The following is a 20,774-nucleotide window of genomic DNA, read 5'->3' as shown; positions in this document are numbered from 1 at the left end:
TTTGGGACTATCCTAGTTACTGTATTCCACATTTTCATCAGCATTTGTTTCTATAACATTTGTGACAAACTAGCAACCACAGTTGTGTCATACCAGGTAAGCATCAACTAAAAGTTCAATATAATATGGGATCATACATTATTGATGTCATAGCACTGTTGCCACTTTTTAACATTATATTTCCAAGGCATAGAGAATTTCTGGAATTGTTTGTGTATTGTACAGAGTGGGCAGCAAAACACCAAAGCAGATGTAAGTAGTGTTTTTATTAATGGTGCATTGATGTGTGTAGTGAGAGAGTTTGTATCCATGCTGGTTTGGGGCTATTTTATTTTTTCACCTGCTGTGCAAATCAGTTCTGCTCAATCACGGAACAATTTTTTCATAGTTCTCTGTTTGGAAAGCTGAAAAAGAAAAGAAAATGACCAGCTATCTGTAATACACTATCCCTTCCAAAAATCTGCCGACATTGTATTAGAGATTGTGGGATTCAAGAAAAATACCAGTTGTTCTAATGTAATATATGAAAGCAGTCGCCACCTTTCATAAGTATAAATACATGTTGCATTTGATAGGCAATAATATTGTACGTTTTAATCTCATTCATACAACTATTGTCTACTGCAGTATCTGGCTAAAGTGCTTAGTTGTTCTCTCTGTTTTATAGGTCTGAATTATTATTCCTAATAAGGGCTGCATTTTAAGAAACACAGCCAAAATTATAAATATAAAACCAAATATCATCTCATTGTTATAAAGCATACCCAGGATTAAAAGCTCAAGGAACAGAATCCATTTTCTGATAAAATCTGTATAGAAATGATCGTTTTATTGTTGATGTTGGCAGAACAATGCTCTCCAGTACACGTATTATCGCAATTGCAACATTTGGACATTTTTTCTATGTCTAGTGAGAGACATATTTTATGGACTAGACGTTTAAATCACTTTCGACACATATTACTGCAGAGCTCCAGAGATAGCATTGCCCCTAAAGACTGCTTGGAAATTGAAGCTAGTGCTGGAAAATGCTGACCCAAGATCTCTTTCCAGTATGAATTTATAGACCATAAACCAGTTCTTGCTGTTCTCCAGATGGCCTTTTTTGGGGTCAGACACATGATGGAGAAGCTAACTATACGTATTTTAAATACGATGCAATCCCGGTGCTGTTTAATATTAAAATATTCAAGTGGTCGGGGATTTGTTACCATCTGTCCCAAAATAAAATATAAGCAGTTTAACAGCCCACTGCGAAGAATTTCCCCACCATATTGTATGTAACTATGTTGAGATTCACACTTACTTGAATGCCAGCGTCCATGCAGGTCCAGTAGCTGTAAATCTGGCTCCTGTTTGTCCAATGTTGATGGATTCTTTTCCATTTGCACAGCCTGAGAATGTGGACAGAAATCGTGGAGAAGTGAGAGTCTAGTCTCCATGTGTACTAGATTCTTGCCCTCCCTAATTTATTAAGATAGTAGAGGATGACTACCTAAATAGCAGAGAGAAATGATTATTGCAGGTAAAGTAATCTTGGAAAGATAGATTTAAGAGGGTACATGCTGTAGAAGGGTGCATCTGTACTGTAGAATTTGATTCCACTTTAGCTGTCATGTTATCAGTGCTGATAATTGTAGTTTTACAAGGTCTTTAGCTTTCTCTGCCAAAGATGGTTGGGGTCTCACCAACTACAAATCCCAGGATCTCATAGCACCGAACCATGGCCATTAAAGTAGTGTCAAACTGCACTAATGCTACAGTGTAGATAGACCTATGAGAGGCTAGAAAGCCCTCACGGCTGGAACACTGCAAAAAAAGGACGATGATCTAATCAAGGTCCTTTAAATCAGAGCAAGAACTTTCATAGGGTGAGCTAAAGATTCTTTGGCCCAAATCCCTGATTTTGGAAATCTTAAAGAGTGATTTCTGATAATTTAAGCAGAGATTTTCAGCAAGGAGTCTCCAGAAAGAGACAGAAAATTCAGGTTCCTGATACAATCCCAGAATGATCTGCTCTGAATGTGGACTTCTTTTAAAGCACCTTAGGCCCAACCATGACACCAGAATTTCTGTCTTCAAACAAATAATGTCCATCTTGACTTCCTGAGACACATTAGCCAATACTTGATTTAGCTCAGAGGGTCCCTGACTCAAGCAATTACTCATTTAAGACATTATAGATTTATTACGTCAATCATCTTTGCTCAAAGGGGACATTTCCCATCAATGTAATTTCTTATCTTTAGGCATTGTTTGCCCTGGTGGAAGTGACATTTAGGAGGATGAGTGAGGATGCACATAATCAGAATTTCCATTTGCTCAACCAGAAAACTTAAGCAAAGTTCACAATGATAGACGATAGAATTCAGTGGGATTTGCTGAAAGATTCAATCAGGTTTTCCCAGCTATCCTTTGCTCTCCTAAGCCATACAATCAAAAGTGGTTCCATTTTTTTTTTTTTTTTTTGCATACAGGCAGTCCCCAAGTTATAAACAAGAGAGGTTCTGTAGGTTTGTTCTTAAGCTGAATTTGTTTCTAAGTTGGAACAGGTACATTTTAAAGTGTAAGTCCAACCATACACACACACAAACACACATATATACGTGTGTGTGTGTGTGTGTGTGTGTGTGTGTGTGTGTATACATACATACATACCGTGTTTCCCCGAAAATAAGACAGTGTCTTATATAAATTTTTGCTCCCAAAGATGCGCTAGGTCTTATTTTCAGGGGCTGTCTTATTTTTCCATGAAGAAAAATTCACATTTATTATATACTGTACAGTAGTTGTCATCACAAACCAGCATAACCAGACAAACTGTGAATCCTATCAAGAATTTCTTGTTACTACCATTATTTCCATGTACAACACTCTATGGTACGTACATTTACCGATCCTGCATGCTCTGGTGTTCTGTTTGGCGGGCCTGCTTCCAAACAAAAACTTTGCTAGGTCTTACTTTCGGGGGAGGCCTTATATTTAGCAATTCAGCAAAACCTCAACTAGGTTTTATTTTCTGGAGATGTCTTATTTTAGGGGAAACAGGGTATATATACAGTAGAGTTCTGGTTATCCGACTTCCAGTTTTCCGACCTACCGTATTATCTGACATGCTTGCTGGAGGGACAAGACTCTTCCCTTCAGCAAGCACCTGGGGTCCACACTTTGGGGAAGTCAGTGCACGTTGCCTAGCAACACGCACTCAGCTTCCCTGAATGAGGCAGACGCTGGCCGGAGGGACAGGGCTCGTGCTTCAGGCCAGTGCCCGCACTTTGAGGAAGCTGGGTGTGCATTGCCTAGCAACATGCAGCCGGCTTCCCTGAACATGACAGACACTGGCTGGAGGGACGGGGCTCATCCCTCAGGCCAACGGCCACACTTTGGAGAAGCCGGGTGCGCATTGCTAGGCAACGCACACCCGGCTTCCCTAAACTGGGCAGGCGCTGGCTGGAGGGACAAAGCACATCCCTCCAGCAACCACCCACACTTGCCATGAGGGGATAATAGGGCCTCCCTATTATCTGAAAATTCCGGTTATCAGACATTCCATCCGTTTATGTTGGATAACCAGAACTCTACTGTGTGTGTGTGTGTGTGTGTGTGTGTGTGTGTGTGTGTGTGTATATATATATTTTCCCCTGACATTAAGTCTAGTCGTGTTTGACTCTGGAGGTTGGTGCTCATCTCCATTTCTAAGCTGAAAAGCCAGCGTTGTGCATAGACACATCCAAGGTCATGTGGCTAGCATGACTGCATGGAGCACTGTTACTTTCCCACCAGAACAGTACCTATTGATCTACTCACATTTGCATGTTTTTGAACTGCTAGGTTGGAAGAAGCTGGAGCTGACAGCAGGAGCTCACACCGCTCCTTGGATTCGAACCACCAAGCTTTTGTTCAGCAAGTTCAGCAGCTCAGCGGTTTAACCCGCTATGCTATCAGGGGCTCATACACACACACACACACACACACACACACATACAGATAGAGAAAGAGAGTTTTGGATAGCATAGGGAAGGGTTAACACCCTTGTGGTGTTTCTTTTGCCGTCTATGCCCCTGTTCAGAAGATGTCACCTCATTTTCCGTCCCTGCGATAATCAGATTTTGAAAAGTTTGTCTTTTTGTGAAAACAAGGATTGGTGATAAAGCTTCAGTGGCGACTCCTTTTCCCCATGATAACTTTCAGTAGTGAATTTCCCTTCTGAGGGGTAGATTTCTCTCATTTCCTGTTGTCTCACCCCCATTCTTAACTATGAGTCATTTGTAAGTTGGATGTTTATAACTGGGGGACTGCCTGTATTGGAATATATATGGTCAGCAGTTGCAATGCAAGAATTGCTACATTGAGCTGAAGCTGAACTCAGGCTCTTTGTATATTCTGAAGTTTGTCCCATACCTCAGAAATCTCTGGAATGTATTTTTAACAAATATTAAGGAAAGTACACATCTTCTTTCTCAGACAATCCTCTTAAAATAGTGTTTAAAACTATTTCCTATAGAAAAATAGCTTATGTCCATTCTTACATAATTTTTTAATAAATACGATAAAAAAATCGCTCATAGTTTTTCAAAATCAGATACTAAGTTTACATATTCAGTAAAACACCCTTGTCAAAAATGGAGCAGTTGCCATGAAAAATAGCTTTAAAATAAGAAAAAAAACCATCAAAATGATTGCTAACAAACTTTTAAGAACATCCTGAGTGAATTTTTCAAGCATAGAAAAAAACAACTTAGTATGATCAACAGGACACCAAAATATGTCTCTTCCCAGAGTTAATCATATAATTAAGACCAGAGCTTATATCAATTATCTGTTAAGTGCAGACTGTCACGAACATCAGTACTGTGGAAAGGGTTGAGCAGCAGAGAACCAAATAGACCAAAACCAAAGCTATTAGTCATCATAAAAAAAAGACAAAATGATGAAAGGAAAGAAAGAAACAACATTTTTAAAATTGCACAGGTTTTTTAAAAAGTAAAGCACCTGAACTTTAAAATATTACAAAACCTGACAGCATACCAGCCATTATGAAAAATGTAACTTACTGAGATTTTCAAATTATCCCTCCTAAAAGCAGATAACAAGCAGCTGAAATGTCAGTGAGCCATTTTGTTTCCTTCTAATTCTCTTTGGAATAAAAGAGCTAAGGCTTTTTGGCTCTCATGGAAAGGTGTGAACATGATTCCACAACTGACAACTGGACTTGCACAAAAATAGACTACAACTGCCAGAATCCCAAATCTAGTATATTCACTTTCCAAATTAAGCATATTTCCTAAGCTTTGCATATAAACTGAATTTGTAGTAATTTTTTCTATATTGTGTAGTGTGTTATCTTAGTATGCAGACATCAACAGTTTGCCAAAAAGTTGCTGTATATCTGATTGAAGAAAATAATGATGGAGCACCGCTCTCAAAAAAGTCTTCAAAAGTAAAGTACAAATAAAGTCCCAATTCTCTACAGGGGTCCCGGGTATTTTTGACCCTGTTTCAGGGGAAAACCCCTTCTTCAGGAGTTGTTAAACTCAGCAACAATGAATTTCTATCTAAAACAAAACATAGAGTAACAAGTATTTTACCAGCAGTATTAACAGAAGTAAAAGTAACCCATATAACAGTATATACTTACATAGTGCTAAATGCTTTCACTGAGTGACTCTGCTTGTGGTGATTTCAACTGCGAGTAATTCTGGAGGTTCACTCAAGGGTTTTTAAAGAGTACTTGAAGGTTTAAAGGAAACAGCTAAAATTAAGTGATTCATTAAGTCCCTGAGGGGAAAAGGTTTTAAACTTAAAGATCCAGTACATTTCCCTTTGGGATAATAGTTTTTCCAAGTCCATGAAAGGTTTTTGAGAGATGCATTCCAGAACACAAAATTTAAATGAGGTAGGTGAATGTTTGTATTGGGTGAAGTGTGAATATAAAAGAGATTCTGTAGATAAATTTTTGATTCTGGATTTATGTTCAGAGATTCTGATTCTCAAGGATCTGGTTGTTTTTCCAATATACCAGAGATCACAGTCACATGTCAAGAGGTAGATTACATTGTTGCTATTACAAGTAGAAAAATGTTTTAGTGTGGTGCCCACTTTGTTCCTATGATTATATATCTCCTTAGTCTTCCAAGATTGAGGACAACACTTACAGTGACCACAAGGATAATGGCCTCTCAGGGTGCTCTTTGGTGTACTAATAGGAGTGGTTAAATCTGTATGGATTAAATATTCTCTAATATTTTTAGTACGCCTGTTTCCAAAAATAGGTAATTTATCGCAACCTGAAATATCTTGAAGAAGATGCCAGTGTTTTTTTATAATTTGGATTATGTGTTTGGAGTAATGTGATAATTCTTGTGTCCAGATAATTTGATTTTTAGTTGGTTTAGCAGATTCTTTCAGTAGGGTGGTTCTATCAGTTTTTTCAGCTTTAATTAATGCCTTTTTGATGACATGTTTAGGATAGCCTCTACTTCTAAACTCCTGGCTTAAGGTCAGGCTTTCATGAATGAAATGTTCATTAGAGCTTGAGTTACGCTTTAGTCTAAGTAGTTGTGAAAATGGAAGATTGGTCTTTAAACCAAAGTGGTGGAAGCTGTTATAATGAAGAAAAGAATTCTTATCTGATGGTTTTCTGAAGTTCTTGACCAACAGTTTGTTATGATGTTTATACACAGTAACATCTAAAAAATTGATATGTGACAGGTTGAGATGACTGGTAAATTTAATAGACGTATGTATAGTGTTAATCCAATTAGAGAATCCTACTGCGGCTTCAGTTGTTTTAAATACTATGAATATATCATCAATGAATCGGCCATAGTATATTATATTAGAATAGTACATATTTAAAGATGGATTATGCAATATAGTGTTTTCTAAATGTGCCATGAATAGATTGGCAATCGATGGAGCTAACGGACTTCCCATAGCGACACCGAAGGTCTGAAAGTAAAATTGGTTTTGAAAACGGAAATAATTTTTCTCTAGTACTATATCTAACAAGTCCATCAAGAAGTGTGTAGGTGGTTGCAACTTTGTTCTCCTACGAAGGATATTTTCTATAATGGTACGAGCCTCATCTAGTGGAATGTTAGTATAGAGTGAGGTGACATCAATCGTAACTAAAATGCTGTCCTCCTCAATATTGAGATTTTCTACGATATTAATGAAGTGCTTTGTGTCTTTAATGTAGGAATCACAGAGAGGGACAAATGGTTGGCAAAAGGAGTCTAGATATTTAGCAACTGGTTCCAATACAGAAGATGAACCAGAAATAATAGGTCGGCCTGGGGGTGGAATGATGCCTTTATGAATCTTAGGAAGAATATAAAAGATAGGTATCCTAGGGAAGTCATTTTGTAAGTATTTAAATGTAGAAGAAGAGATAAATCCCATGGATAATCCCTCTTGACACACCACCCTAATAAGGGACTGAATGTGTTTAGTGGGGTCTGTTGCAATAGGTTGGTAGAATTTACTATTTGATAACTGGAGGTTGACTTCCTTAATATAATCTCTTTTGTTAAGTAATACTATAGCTCCCCCTTTATCTGCTGGTTTCCAGACTACCTCTTTGAGGTTGCTCAATTTGACCAGAGTGGTTCTTTCTAATTCTGATAAATTTGAGTGGTATGGTTGTCTACGAGTAGTTAGCTTGTTAAAGTCCCTCTCTACAGCTTTTTCAAAGCATTTAATGTAAATGTTATCTGTGGAAGGGCAGAAGGTACTTTTGGGTTTGAAAGGATCTGTGGTTGTGTTGGATATGCTGTCTTTAAACATGTCTCTTAAGCGGATGGTTCTAAATAGCTTGAATAAATCTATTCGTGCTCGAAATGCATTAAATTTAGGGGTGGGAACAAATGATAGACCTTTGTTTACTATTGACCTTTCTACATCAGATAACTTATAATCGGATAAATTAACAATCAGGTTCGGTGTCTCCGATTTCGGTCCCTTGGAAAAAAAATTGAGGATGAGGATGATGGTAGAGTCCTATTCTTATGTCTGGAGGATCTTCTTAAAGGTGGTGAGTCAGAGACTTCAGAGCTTTCAGTTGTCCTTCCTGGGTCTTCCTCGGTAGAGGAGTCTGTAAATTGAGGATGGAATCTGACTTTTCTCTTAGAGGAAACTTGATCTTTGTCCAATAACCATGGGTAGACTCGATTGGACTGGTAATCATGACGATCTCTTTCAAACTTTTTAATTTTAAATTCCTTCACCTGATTGTACAGGTCACTACATTTTTTGTCAAGAGTCTCCAACATGGTAGCAGAGGTTGTATCTTTCGTAATGTTTTCCATGAGATTGGTAATTTTATTTTCTCCATCCTTAATGGTGGCATTGGATTTCATAATCAATAATGCCATCAGATCCAAGGAACATTTGTTTAAAATTTTAACCCATTGTTGTAAAAAATCTTTATCTTCTTTGAACATGCCAGGTGGTTTATATATCCTTAATCCTCTGGGGATCATATTGTGTTTTATATAATCAGCTAATGTGGATGCATGGAGATCCAAACGAATGTTTCTTTTTTTCAATTTTTCTAAATCATAAAGTAAATTGCTGGTCTGGGAGGACTCAGCTGCTGGTACATGGTCAATGACCGACCTGTTTTTAGTAAGAGACATAATATCTTCTTTATCAAAGCTCAATGTACCGAGCCAGTCATCCATAGTGATATGGCTAAGTTACTATACAAAGTCCCAGAATACTTGTAGAGTATCTATACACACAAACGAACGATTGTCAAAAAGTTGCTGTATATTTGATTGAAGAAAATAATGATGGAGCACCGCTCTCAAAAAAGTCTTCAAAAGTAAAGTACAAATAAAGTCCCAATTCTCTACAGGGGTCCCGGGTATTTTTGACCCTGTTTCAGGGGAAAACCCCTTCTTCAGGAGTTGTTAAACTCAGCAACAATGAATTTCTATCTAAAACAAAACATAGAGTAACAAGTATTTTACCAGCAGTATTAACAGAAGTAAAAGTAACCCATATAACAGTATATACTTACATAGTGCTAAATGCTTTCACTGAGTGACTCTGCTTGTGGTGATTTCAACTGCGAGTAATTCTGGAGGTTCACTCAAGGGTTTTTAAAGAGTACTTGAAGGTTTAAAGGAAACAGCTAAAATTAAGTGATTCATTAAGTCCCTGAGGGGAAAAGGTTTTAAACTTAAAGATCCAGTACATTTCCCTTTGGGATAATAGTTTTTCCAAGTCCATGAAAGGTTTTTGAGAGATGCATTCCAGAACACAAAATTTAAATGAGGTAGGTGAATGTTTGTATTGGGTGAAGTGTGAATATAAAAGAGATTCTGTAGATAAATTTTTGATTCTGGATTTATGTTCAGAGATTCTGATTCTCAAGGATCTGGTTGTTTTTCCAATATACCAGAGATCACAGTCACATGTCAAGAGGTAGATTACATTGTTGCTATTACAAGTAGAAAAATGTTTTAGTGTGGTGCCCACTTTGTTCCTATGATTATATATCTCCTTAGTCTTCCAAGATTGAGGACAACACTTACAGTGACCACAAGGATAATGGCCTCTCAGGGTGCTCTTTGGTGTACTAATAGGAGTGGTTAAATCTGTATGGATTAAATATTCTCTAATATTTTTAGTACGCCTGTTTCCAAAAATAGGTAATTTATCGCAACCTGAAATATCTTGAAGAAGATGCCAGTGTTTTTTTATAATTTGGATTATGTGTTTGGAGTAATGTGATAATTCTTGTGTCCAGATAATTTGATTTTTAGTTGGTTTAGCAGATTCTTTCAGTAGGGTGGTTCTATCAGTTTTTTCAGCTTTAATTAATGCCTTTTTGATGACATGTTTAGGATAGCCTCTACTTCTAAACTCCTGGCTTAAGGTCAGGCTTTCATGAATGAAATGTTCATTAGAGCTTGAGTTACGCTTTAGTCTAAGTAGTTGTGAAAATGGAAGATTGGTCTTTAAACCAAAGTGGTGGAAGCTGTTATAATGAAGAAAAGAATTCTTATCTGATGGTTTTCTGAAGTTCTTGACCAACAGTTTGTTATGATGTTTATACACAGTAACATCTAAAAAATTGATATGTGACAGGTTGAGATGACTGGTAAATTTAATAGACGTATGTATAGTGTTAATCCAATTAGAGAATCCTACTGCGGCTTCAGTTGTTTTAAATACTATGAATATATCATCAATGAATCGGCCATAGTATATTATATTAGAATAGTACATATTTAAAGATGGATTATGCAATATAGTGTTTTCTAAATGTGCCATGAATAGATTGGCAATCGATGGAGCTAACGGACTTCCCATAGCGACACCGAAGGTCTGAAAGTAAAATTGGTTTTGAAAACGGAAATAATTTTTCTCTAGTACTATATCTAACAAGTCCATCAAGAAGTGTGTAGGTGGTTGCAACTTTGTTCTCCTACGAAGGATATTTTCTATAATGGTACGAGCCTCATCTAGTGGAATGTTAGTATAGAGTGAGGTGACATCAATCGTAACTAAAATGCTGTCCTCCTCAATATTGAGATTTTCTACGATATTAATGAAGTGCTTTGTGTCTTTAATGTAGGAATCACAGAGAGGGACAAATGGTTGGCAAAAGGAGTCTAGATATTTAGCAACTGGTTCCAATACAGAAGATGAACCAGAAATAATAGGTCGGCCTGGGGGTGGAATGATGCCTTTATGAATCTTAGGAAGAATATAAAAGATAGGTATCCTAGGGAAGTCATTTTGTAAGTATTTAAATGTAGAAGAAGAGATAAATCCCATGGATAATCCCTCTTGACACACCACCCTAATAAGGGACTGAATGTGTTTAGTGGGGTCTGTTGCAATAGGTTGGTAGAATTTACTATTTGATAACTGGAGGTTGACTTCCTTAATATAATCTCTTTTGTTAAGTAATACTATAGCTCCCCCTTTATCTGCTGGTTTCCAGACTACCTCTTTGAGGTTGCTCAATTTGACCAGAGTGGTTCTTTCTAATTCTGATAAATTTGAGTGGTATGGTTGTCTACGAGTAGTTAGCTTGTTAAAGTCCCTCTCTACAGCTTTTTCAAAGCATTTAATGTAAATGTTATCTGTGGAAGGGCAGAAGGTACTTTTGGGTTTGAAAGGATCTGTGGTTGTGTTGGATATGCTGTCTTTAAAATTGTCTCTTAAGCGGATGGTTCTAAATAGCTTGAATAAATCTATTCGTGCTCGAAATGCATTAAATTTAGGGGTGGGAACAAATGATAGACCTTTGTTTACTATTGACCTTTCTACATCAGATAACTTATAATCGGATAAATTAACAATCAGGTTCGGTGTCTCCGATTTCGGTCCCTTGGACCTTAAGCCAGGAGTTTAGAAGTAGAGGCTATCCTAAACATGTCATCAAAAAGGCATTAATTAAAGCTGAAAAAACTGATAGAACCACCCTACTGAAAGAATCTGCTAAACCAACTAAAAATCAAATTATCTGGACACAAGAATTATCACATTACTCCAAACACATAATCCAAATTATAAAAAAACACTGGCATCTTCTTCAAGATATTTCAGGTTGCGATAAATTACCTATTTTTGGAAACAGGCGTACTAAAAATATTAGAGAATATTTAATCCATACAGATTTAACCACTCCTATTAGTACACCAAAGAGCACCCTGAGAGGCCATTATCCTTGTGGTCACTGTAAGTGTTGTCCTCAATCTTGGAAGACTAAGGAGATATATAATCATAGGAACAAAGTGGGCACCACACTAAAACATTTTTCTACTTGTAATAGCAACAATGTAATCTACCTCTTGACATGTGACTGTGATCTCTGGTATATTGGAAAAACAACCAGATCCTTGAGAATCAGAATCTCTGAACATAAATCCAGAATCAAAAATTTATCTACAGAATCTCTTTTATATTCACACTTCACCCAATACAAACATTCACCTACCTCATTTAAATTTTGTGTTCTGGAATGCATCTCTCAAAAACCTTTCATGGACTTGGAAAAACTATTATCCCAAAGGGAAATGTACTGGATCTTTAAGTTTAAAACCTTTTCCCCTCAGGGACTTAATGAATCACTTAATTTTAGCTGTTTCCTTTAAACCTTCAAGTACTCTTTAAAAACCCTTGAGTGAACCTCCAGAATTACTCGCAGTTGAAATCACCACAAGCAGAGTCACTCAGTGAAAGCATTTAGCACTATGTAAGTATATACTGTTATATGGGTTACTTTTACTTCTGTTAATACTGCTGGTAAAATACTTGTTACTCTATGTTTTGTTTTAGATAGAAATTCATTGTTGCTGAGTTTAACAACTCCTGAAGAAGGGGTTTTCCCCTGAAACAGGGTCAAAAATACCCGGGACCCCTGTAGAGAATTGGGACTTTATTTGTACTTTACTTTTGAAGACTTTTTTGAGAGCGGTGCTCCATCATTATTTTCTTCAATCAAATATACAGCAACTTTTTGACAATCGTTCGTTTGTGTGTATAGATACTCTACAAGTATTCTGGGACTTTGTATAGTAACTTAGCCATATCACTATGGATGACTGGCTCGGTACATTGAGCTTTGATAAAGAAGATATTATGTCTCTTACTAAAAACAGGTCGGTCATTGACCATGTACCAGCAGCTGAGTCCTCCCAGACCAGCAATTTACTTTATGATTTAGAAAAATTGAAAAAAAGAAACATTCGTTTGGATCTCCATGCATCCACATTAGCTGATTATATAAAACACAATATGATCCCCAGAGGATTAAGGATATATAAACCACCTGGCATGTTCAAAGAAGATAAAGATTTTTTACAACAATGGGTTAAAATTTTAAACAAATGTTCCTTGGATCTGATGGCATTATTGATTATGAAATCCAATGCCACCATTAAGGATGGAGAAAATAAAATTACCAATCTCATGGAAAACATTACGAAAGATACAACCTCTGCTACCATGTTGGAGACTCTTGACAAAAAATGTAGTGACCTGTACAATCAGGTGAAGGAATTTAAAATTAAAAAGTTTGAAAGAGATCGTCATGATTACCAGTCCAATCGAGTCTACCCATGGTTATTGGACAAAGATCAAGTTTCCTCTAAGAGAAAAGTCAGATTCCATCCTCAATTTACAGACTCCTCTACCGAGGAAGACCCAGGAAGGACAACTGAAAGCTCTGAAGTCTCTGACTCACCACCTTTAAGAAGATCCTCCAGACATAAGAATAGGACTCTACCATCATCCTCATCCTCAATTTTTTTTCCAAGGGACCGAAATCGGAGACACCGAACCTGATTGTTAATTTATCCGATTATAAGTTATCTGATGTAGAAAGGTCAATAGTAAACAAAGGTCTATCATTTGTTCCCACCCCTAAATTTAATGCATTTCGAGCACGAATAGATTTATTCAAGCTATTTAGAACCATCCGCTTAAGAGACATGTTTAAAGACAGCATATCCAACACAACCACAGATCCTTTCAAACCCAAAAGTACCTTCTGCCCTTCCACAGATAACATTTACATTAAATGCTTTGAAAAAGCTGTAGAGAGGGACTTTAACAAGCTAACTACTCGTAGACAACCATACCACTCAAATTTATCAGAATTAGAAAGAACCACTCTGGTCAAATTGAGCAACCTCAAAGAGGTAGTCTGGAAACCAGCAGATAAAGGGGGAGCTATAGTATTACTTAACAAAAGAGATTATATTAAGGAAGTCAACCTCCAGTTATCAAATAGTAAATTCTACCAACCTATTGCAACAGACCCCACTAAACACATTCAGTCCCTTATTAGGGTGGTGTGTCAAGAGGGATTATCCATGGGATTTATCTCTTCTTCTACATTTAAATACTTACAAAATGACTTCCCTAGGATACCTATCTTTTATATTCTTCCTAAGATTCATAAAGGCATCATTCCACCCCCAGGCCGACCTATTATTTCTGGTTCATCTTCTGTATTGGAACCAGTTGCTAAATATCTAGACTCCTTTTGCCAACCATTTGTCCCTCTCTGTGATTCCTACATTAAAGACACAAAGCACTTCATTAATATCGTAGAAAATCTCAATATTGAGGAGGACAGCATTTTAGTTACGATTGATGTCACCTCACTCTATACTAACATTCCACTAGATGAGGCTCGTACCATTATAGAAAATATCCTTCGTAGGAGAACAAAGTTGCAACCACCTACACACTTCTTGATGGACTTGTTAGATATAGTACTAGAGAAAAATTATTTCCGTTTTCAAAACCAATTTTACTTTCAGACCTTCGGTGTCGCTATGGGAAGTCCGTTAGCTCCATCGATTGCCAATCTATTCATGGCACATTTAGAAAACACTATATTGCATAATCCATCTTTAAATATGTACTATTCTAATATAATATACTATGGCCGATTCATTGATGATATATTCATAGTATTTAAAACAACTGAAGCCGCAGTAGGATTCTCTAATTGGATTAACACTATACATACGTCTATTAAATTTACCAGTCATCTCAACCTGTCACATATCAATTTTTTAGATGTTACTGTGTATAAACATCATAACAAACTGTTGGTCAAGAACTTCAGAAAACCATCAGATAAGAATTCTTTTCTTCATTATAACAGCTTCCACCACTTTGGTTTAAAGACCAATCTTCCATTTTCACAACTACTTAGACTAAAGCGTAACTCAAGCTCTAATGAACATTTCATTCATGAAAGCCTGACCTTAAGCCAGGAGTTTAGAAGTAGAGGCTATCCTAAACATGTCATCAAAAAGGCATTAATTAAAGCTGAAAAAACTGATAGAACCACCCTACTGAAAGAATCTGCTAAACCAACTAAAAATCAAATTATCTGGACACAAGAATTATCACATTACTCCAAACACATAATCCAAATTATAAAAAAACACTGGCATCTTCTTCAAGATATTCCAGGTTGCGATAAATTACCTATTTTTGGAAACAGGCGTACTAAAAATATTAGAGAATATTTAATCCATACAGATTTAACCACTCCTATTAGTACACCAAAGAGCACCCTGAGAGGCCATTATCCTTGTGGTCACTGTAAGTGTTGTCCTCAATCTTGGAAGACTAAGGAGATATATAATCATAGGAACAAAGTGGGCACCACACTAAAACATTTTTCTACTTGTAATAGCAACAATGTAATCTACCTCTTGACATGTGACTGTGATCTCTGGTATATTGGAAAAACAACCAGATCCTTGAGAATCAGAATCTCTGAACATAAATCCAGAATCAAAAATTTATCTACAGAATCTCTTTTATATTCACACTTCACCCAATACAAACATTCACCTACCTCATTTAAATTTTGTGTTCTGGAATGCATCTCTCAAAAACCTTTCATGGACTTGGAAAAACTATTATCCCAAAGGGAAATGTACTGGATCTTTAAGTTTAAAACCTTTTCCCCTCAGGGACTTAATGAATCACTTAATTTTAGCTGTTTCCTTTAAACCTTCAAGTACTCTTTAAAAACCCTTGAGTGAACCTCCAGAATTACTCGCAGTTGAAATCACCACAAGCAGAGTCACTCAGTGAAAGCATTTAGCACTATGTAAGTATATACTGTTATATGGGTTACTTTTACTTCTGTTAATACTGCTGGTAAAATACTTGTTACTCTATGTTTTGTTTTAGATAGAAATTCATTGTTGCTGAGTTTAACAACTCCTGAAGAAGGGGTTTTCCCCTGAAACAGGGTCAAAAATACCCGGGACCCCTGTAGAGAATTGGGACTTTATTTGTACTTTACTTTTGAAGACTTTTTTGAGAGCGGTGCTCCATCATTATTTTCTTCAATCAAATATACAGCAACTTTTTGACAATCGTTCGTTTGTGTGTATAGATACTCTACAAGTATTCTGGGACTTTGTATAGTATCAACAGTTTGCCACCACATGTTAAAAGAACCGTGTGAGAACTTGCCATGTTCCTGTTCAAGCTGCCTGATAGTTAGGAGAGAATTTAATTTCCATGTGAACAATGATAGAATCAGTCCAGTTTTAGAAGGAAGGAAGGTGCACTAGAAACTCAAGAGAAGAATCACTTCTGCTATTAGACATCTTACATGGTATATACTTAAATGTTACTTCAGGAAAGGGGGAGGGTGGCAGCTTCATGAATGTAATTTTCAACTTTTTTTCTGTTTTATCCAGTGTTGCCTGGTGTCTTGTATTTTAAGGAATAGATCTTTATTTCAAACAAATTTCCTGTGGGCCCTGCCTAAGTGTGCCCTCAAGCCAATCATGCTGGCACCAAGACCTATCCCTACCCTTTTGGCTTGCCTTTTCAATCAAAGGGCAGACCAAAAGGGTGGGGCAGGCCTCGGTGCCAGTGCAAGGACAATGAGGGTGAGCCTAGGCTTATGCCAGTGGCAGGCGCATGCTGGGTGGGGCAGTTGTGGTGGCAGTTGCCAAGGAAAATCACCTCAGCAACTGCCACACCCCTACCAGGCACGTGCCCACTGTGGCTCAGCCCAGATGCGCCCTCATTGGCCCCTGCCCAGAACCACACACACACCCCCCCCACACACACACACTGGGTGCCTCTTATTTTTACAATACACATCTGGCAACCCTGGTTTGAACACACAATTTTCAGCTTTTTTCTGTTGGATCACTAAGTTTTATGCTATATTCCGCTGTTGGAGATGTGTATGTGAATGCTGGTTCCCATTCTCTCTGGGTTTTAGCCTAAACATCAATGGAGCTATCAACAGTACTGAACCGACTTTGGGAACCTTGGACAGCTCCCTCAGAGTAGGGTTCCTCAGATTAACTTTCAGCACCTTTTCTTTCATCAAACTATTCAGATGCCACTCTTTCTGCACATAAAATGCAAAAGAAGATCCTTCTTGTTATTTCATCCAGACAGCAAAATATTCTAGACTAGTATTGCCAGCAGGAGCTTCTGCCAATCTTTCCAGAGTAATTTAGGAGTAAAGAACCCTAGGCCATTAAATCTTGTTGGGCTACAATGCTCAAAATCCCAAATCATTGTTCATGCTGTGTAGGGCAAATGGGAGTTATAGACAAGATACAACCACCTCATTTAAAATGCCTCTGTACTTGATGGACAACTAGTCTGGTAAAGATATAGGGCACATTATTGGTTGCACATCAACGTTTTGGTAGTATGCTGTTGAATTTGAATTTTACCAAAGAGCAAACACATTACTCTGGTTAAAGGCAGATGACTAAAAAAATTAAACTATTGAAACATCAAAATATATTAGCTATTTGGAGTTCTTCATATTTTGAGGCTATAATCTTAAACACAACAAAAGAGGAAGAAAACCCCTTTCAAAACATTGGCATCTTTTTAATAAAAAAGCATTAATGGAATTACACTGTAAATGAATTCAGAAGAAGTGGTTGCAATTTTCATTACAACTATCTCAAGCAAAATTTGTTCACTGACATCTATTAGGCCACTCATTTACAGGTAACAAATTAGAGTCTATATGCAGTCATATAGGAAACCAACCAAAAGAGATGACAAAAGAAAATGCATATCAAAGAATTTGTTTCCAGACTGAAAATCCAAGCATCAATAACTCTCACATATCCCACAATTTTAACTACTTCACTTTAATATGTGACTTATAATAATAACACAGGTATCATTTTCCAACAGTGGAACAGCGAGATAGTCCAGGAGTGATTTATTGTTGCTATTTTTATTTTTATCTGAACACAGAACTCAGATATCAATTAGTGTAATTTAACACATAGCCTTTGTAGATTGATTAATTAGTAAGGCACCCCGAGTCCCATCATAACATTAATTTGTAAGATACCTTGAGAATCACCATCAGAGTTGTGCCAAAGATTTTACTGGAGCTCTTTATGGCAAAGAAAAGTGAGTTCTCACTGTAAGTTTAGTACTATAAGAAGGAACTGAAACTGGGCAAACTTCCTCAAGGGCTTCTCCTTTCTTGACACTTTTTTATATACAGTTGTTTAGGTTATCCATCACAGCATGCCAAGAACTAGACCACAGGTCCATTTTGTGCCTGAACAGAGAACAGCATGTGAAACTAATGATAACAGGAGCACATTAATTGTTCCCTATTTCTCAGTCTCCTCTCGGCAACTAGAGTGCATAAGTTATTTCTTATAAATAATATAGCTTCTCACTGCTTAACCCACTTAGTCAGATGTGTCAATCAGCTTGACTATCTCTTTCATCCCTCCTTAGTGCTTTCAAAAGGGGCAGAAAAGTGGAACTCTCATGTGTTAGACAGCCAAAAGTGGGGGAATCCAAGAAGATTAAAAATAGATCCCAATGGGCAAAGCTGAACATACTGAATAAATCTGTGTGTGTGTGTGTGTGGCTAGCATTAAGTTGGTATTGTTTATTATGGATTGATGATGATAAATGGAAGCTCTTACATGTGCCCGCAATCCAGAGTCACCCACAGAACAATAACGTGCCACTCAGCTTAGCAGGACAAAAATACAGAAACTTTACTAATTCCAAAAGATTAAAAAAAAAACCAGTAGTATTTACAATAGTCTCTCTGATCGCTTACAGAAGTCCATAATCATAAACAGTCCTTTCTCAGTCCACAAATCTGCTTCAGAGAAGAATACCATCCGGGTTCTTCCCCCTCTTTTCTCAACAGCAAACAGGCTTTAAAATAGCAAGGCCTCTCTGAGTACACGGCTTTTTTCACCAGCAGTACTCAGTCAGCACTGAAAAAAAAAGCTTGTCCAAACTGGTTCTGCAGCAGCAGAACAGAAACAGTATTAAATCAATCTCCAGGTCTTTGCAGGCTCAGCCAATCGACTTCATGCACTTCATTTTCCAGTTAACACACAAAGCACAGTGCCTTTGCAAACCATGACATTGTTTACAATTCTTCCATGAATTTATGTATATACAGGCTGTTCCCAAGTTACAAACATCTGACTTCCAGATGACTCATAGTTAAAAACAGGAGTTAGGCGACAGGAAGTGAGCGAAATCTGCCCCTTGGAAGGGAAATTTATTCCCAAAAGAGTTATCATGGGAAAAGGTGTCTCCACTGAAGCTTTATCACTATTCTTTGTTTCCGCAACAAGCCAAACTTTTCAAAATCCAATTATCTCAGAAATAGAAAATGAAATCTTCTGAACATGGGCACAGACAGCAAAACAAACACCACAGGGGTGTTAACCCTTCCCTATGCTATTCAAAGCACATACAAACACACACACACACACACACATATATAGCTGGAGTTATACTTTAAAAATGTACCTGTTCCGACTTACAAACATATTCAGCTTACAGAACCTACAGAACCTATCTTGTTTGGGGAGTGCCTGTATCTGAAAAATGTGTGTGTAATAGTATATGCAGTGATGTAGTGTACATTTTCTATGAAACAACACATAAATAATACTTCTGTCCAATCTGTGTGGGTTTTGAAAATTTTGTACACGGGACATTATGTTTTAGACATAGATATCACTTTCTGCACAGTATGTTGTGCCCTATGCAGAAAATGCTGTTTAGTGCACGATAAAGCCGCATGCAACTTTTGTGTAGAATTAATTCCGACCTGTGAAGATTCTCATTGGTCCAGGATTTTCCTCATCTATGTTTCCTAACACATCTTTGATTATTTTTAATTATCATATTTTTAATATTCTTTTATATCTTAGTATGCACTGTCTGTCAAATGATAATGCATCTGTAGATAAGGCATTTTGCATCATTGTCTCCTAACTATCCTGAAATATGTTTTTTCTTAAAGCTGATGAGGCATTGTTTTTTCAGTTTTTTGTTTATTTGAAATACATCTGTGGCACGCAGTATGTTCAACAAATTCAAACAGTACAAGCAAGAACTACTTAAATGCATGTTTTTGCTCAAAAATGACTAGCAAAATGACTAGCAAATGTAATCACTAGACCATAAACTAAATGAAAGACATCTCAAATCATTAAATGCAATACAAATTAAAAATGTTTTGATAACAGTTTTGAATGTGTGCCTAAACTGCACCCAAGTCATGTTGTTGTTGTTGTTGTGACTGAGAGGTATATTATTGAGAATGGAGACTGCTACTGAAAATTCCCTTTTCTGGGTTTTCACCAGTTGGATCAAGGCAGGATGCTGTATAACTAAGACTACCTCTGCGGACAATTGCAATGGGTAACCAGATTTATATGGAAGAAGGTGTTCTTCTGCAGTAGATGCAGGGACAGAAAAAGTACTATGATTTCTTGACCATAAATTGTGTAGTCTGCAGCATACATTCTTCTTCTCTGTGCTCCAGGGCATATATCCTCAAACTCTCTGAAAGTTAAAGAGAAAGATTTACACAACAGCCTAGCAGAATACTGGAGGCATAGATTAAAAGCAAAATGTCAGTGCCCAGAATGATAGAGCTACAGTGACTGGGAAAGTGAATTATAACATACAAGACTATTTTCCTGGTATTGTAGGCAACTTTGTAAAAGAATAGCTCAGCTGTAGTCTGTGCATGTGAGGCAAAGAGACAGAGAGAGACAACCCAAGCCCTAAATTCGTGGAGGCAACACTGCTTTCTTTTTTAAAAGTTCAGAAATGCCACATGTTTTGTTGAAGCCAGTTCTAAAATCAATTTTTGTAGGGCTACAGTTGAGGAGCCAGCATAGCATATAGTTTTGAGTGTTGAGCTTTAAACTCTGGTGAACCTGGGAAAGTGAAATCATCTCAATTGCAGAGGAAGACAATTGCTAACCTTTTCTGAA

The 20,774-nt window shown here is 37.1% G+C and overlaps 2 protein-coding genes across 5 annotated transcripts; one reads left to right on the top strand and one right to left on the bottom strand.

Moving 5' to 3' along the window:
• Nucleotides 1-247: 247 nt before the first annotated feature.
• Nucleotides 248-13,267, bottom strand: LOC103278557 (uncharacterized). Of its 2 annotated transcripts, XR_010006083.1 has the most exons (3): nucleotides 5,639-7,788; nucleotides 1,307-1,394; nucleotides 248-404 (listed from the first exon to the last, which is right to left on the bottom strand). XR_010006083.1 is itself a non-coding variant. In XM_062980610.1 (2 exons), the coding sequence occupies exon 2, from the start codon at nucleotides 7,786-7,788 to the stop codon at nucleotides 5,740-5,742; it is 2,049 nt and encodes a 682-aa protein (XP_062836680.1). In that variant the 5' UTR covers nucleotides 7,789-8,055; nucleotides 13,232-13,267; the 3' UTR covers nucleotides 5,336-5,739. The 2 variants fall into 2 exon arrangements, 1 of the variants encoding a protein (XP_062836680.1); XM_062980610.1 differs by lacking the exons at nucleotides 248-404; nucleotides 1,307-1,394 and adding an exon at nucleotides 13,232-13,267 and having other exon boundaries at nucleotides 5,336-8,055.
• Nucleotides 7,976-20,544, top strand: LOC134298951 (uncharacterized). Of its 3 annotated transcripts, none has more exons than XM_062980612.1 (2): nucleotides 7,976-8,011; nucleotides 13,188-20,544. In XM_062980612.1, exon 2 carries the CDS (start codon nucleotides 13,455-13,457, stop codon nucleotides 15,501-15,503), a length of 2,049 nt encoding a protein of 682 aa, XP_062836682.1. In that variant the 5' UTR covers nucleotides 7,976-8,011; nucleotides 13,188-13,454; the 3' UTR covers nucleotides 15,504-20,544. The 3 variants fall into 3 exon arrangements, 2 of the variants coding, with proteins under 2 accessions (XP_062836682.1, XP_062836681.1); XR_010006084.1 differs by lacking the exon at nucleotides 7,976-8,011 and having other exon boundaries at nucleotides 11,360-15,604; nucleotides 15,688-20,544; XM_062980611.1 differs by lacking the exon at nucleotides 7,976-8,011 and adding an exon at nucleotides 11,360-12,217 and having other exon boundaries at nucleotides 12,301-20,544.
• The last annotated feature ends 230 nt before the right edge of the window (nucleotides 20,545-20,774 follow it).

Source organism: Anolis carolinensis, chromosome 4, assembly GCF_035594765.1.
Source record: "Anolis carolinensis isolate JA03-04 chromosome 4, rAnoCar3.1.pri, whole genome shotgun sequence".
NCBI lineage: Eukaryota > Metazoa > Chordata > Lepidosauria > Squamata > Dactyloidae > Anolis > Anolis carolinensis.
Note: the sequence above shows the minus strand (reverse complement) of the source record. Positions and strands in the feature narration are given on the sequence as shown.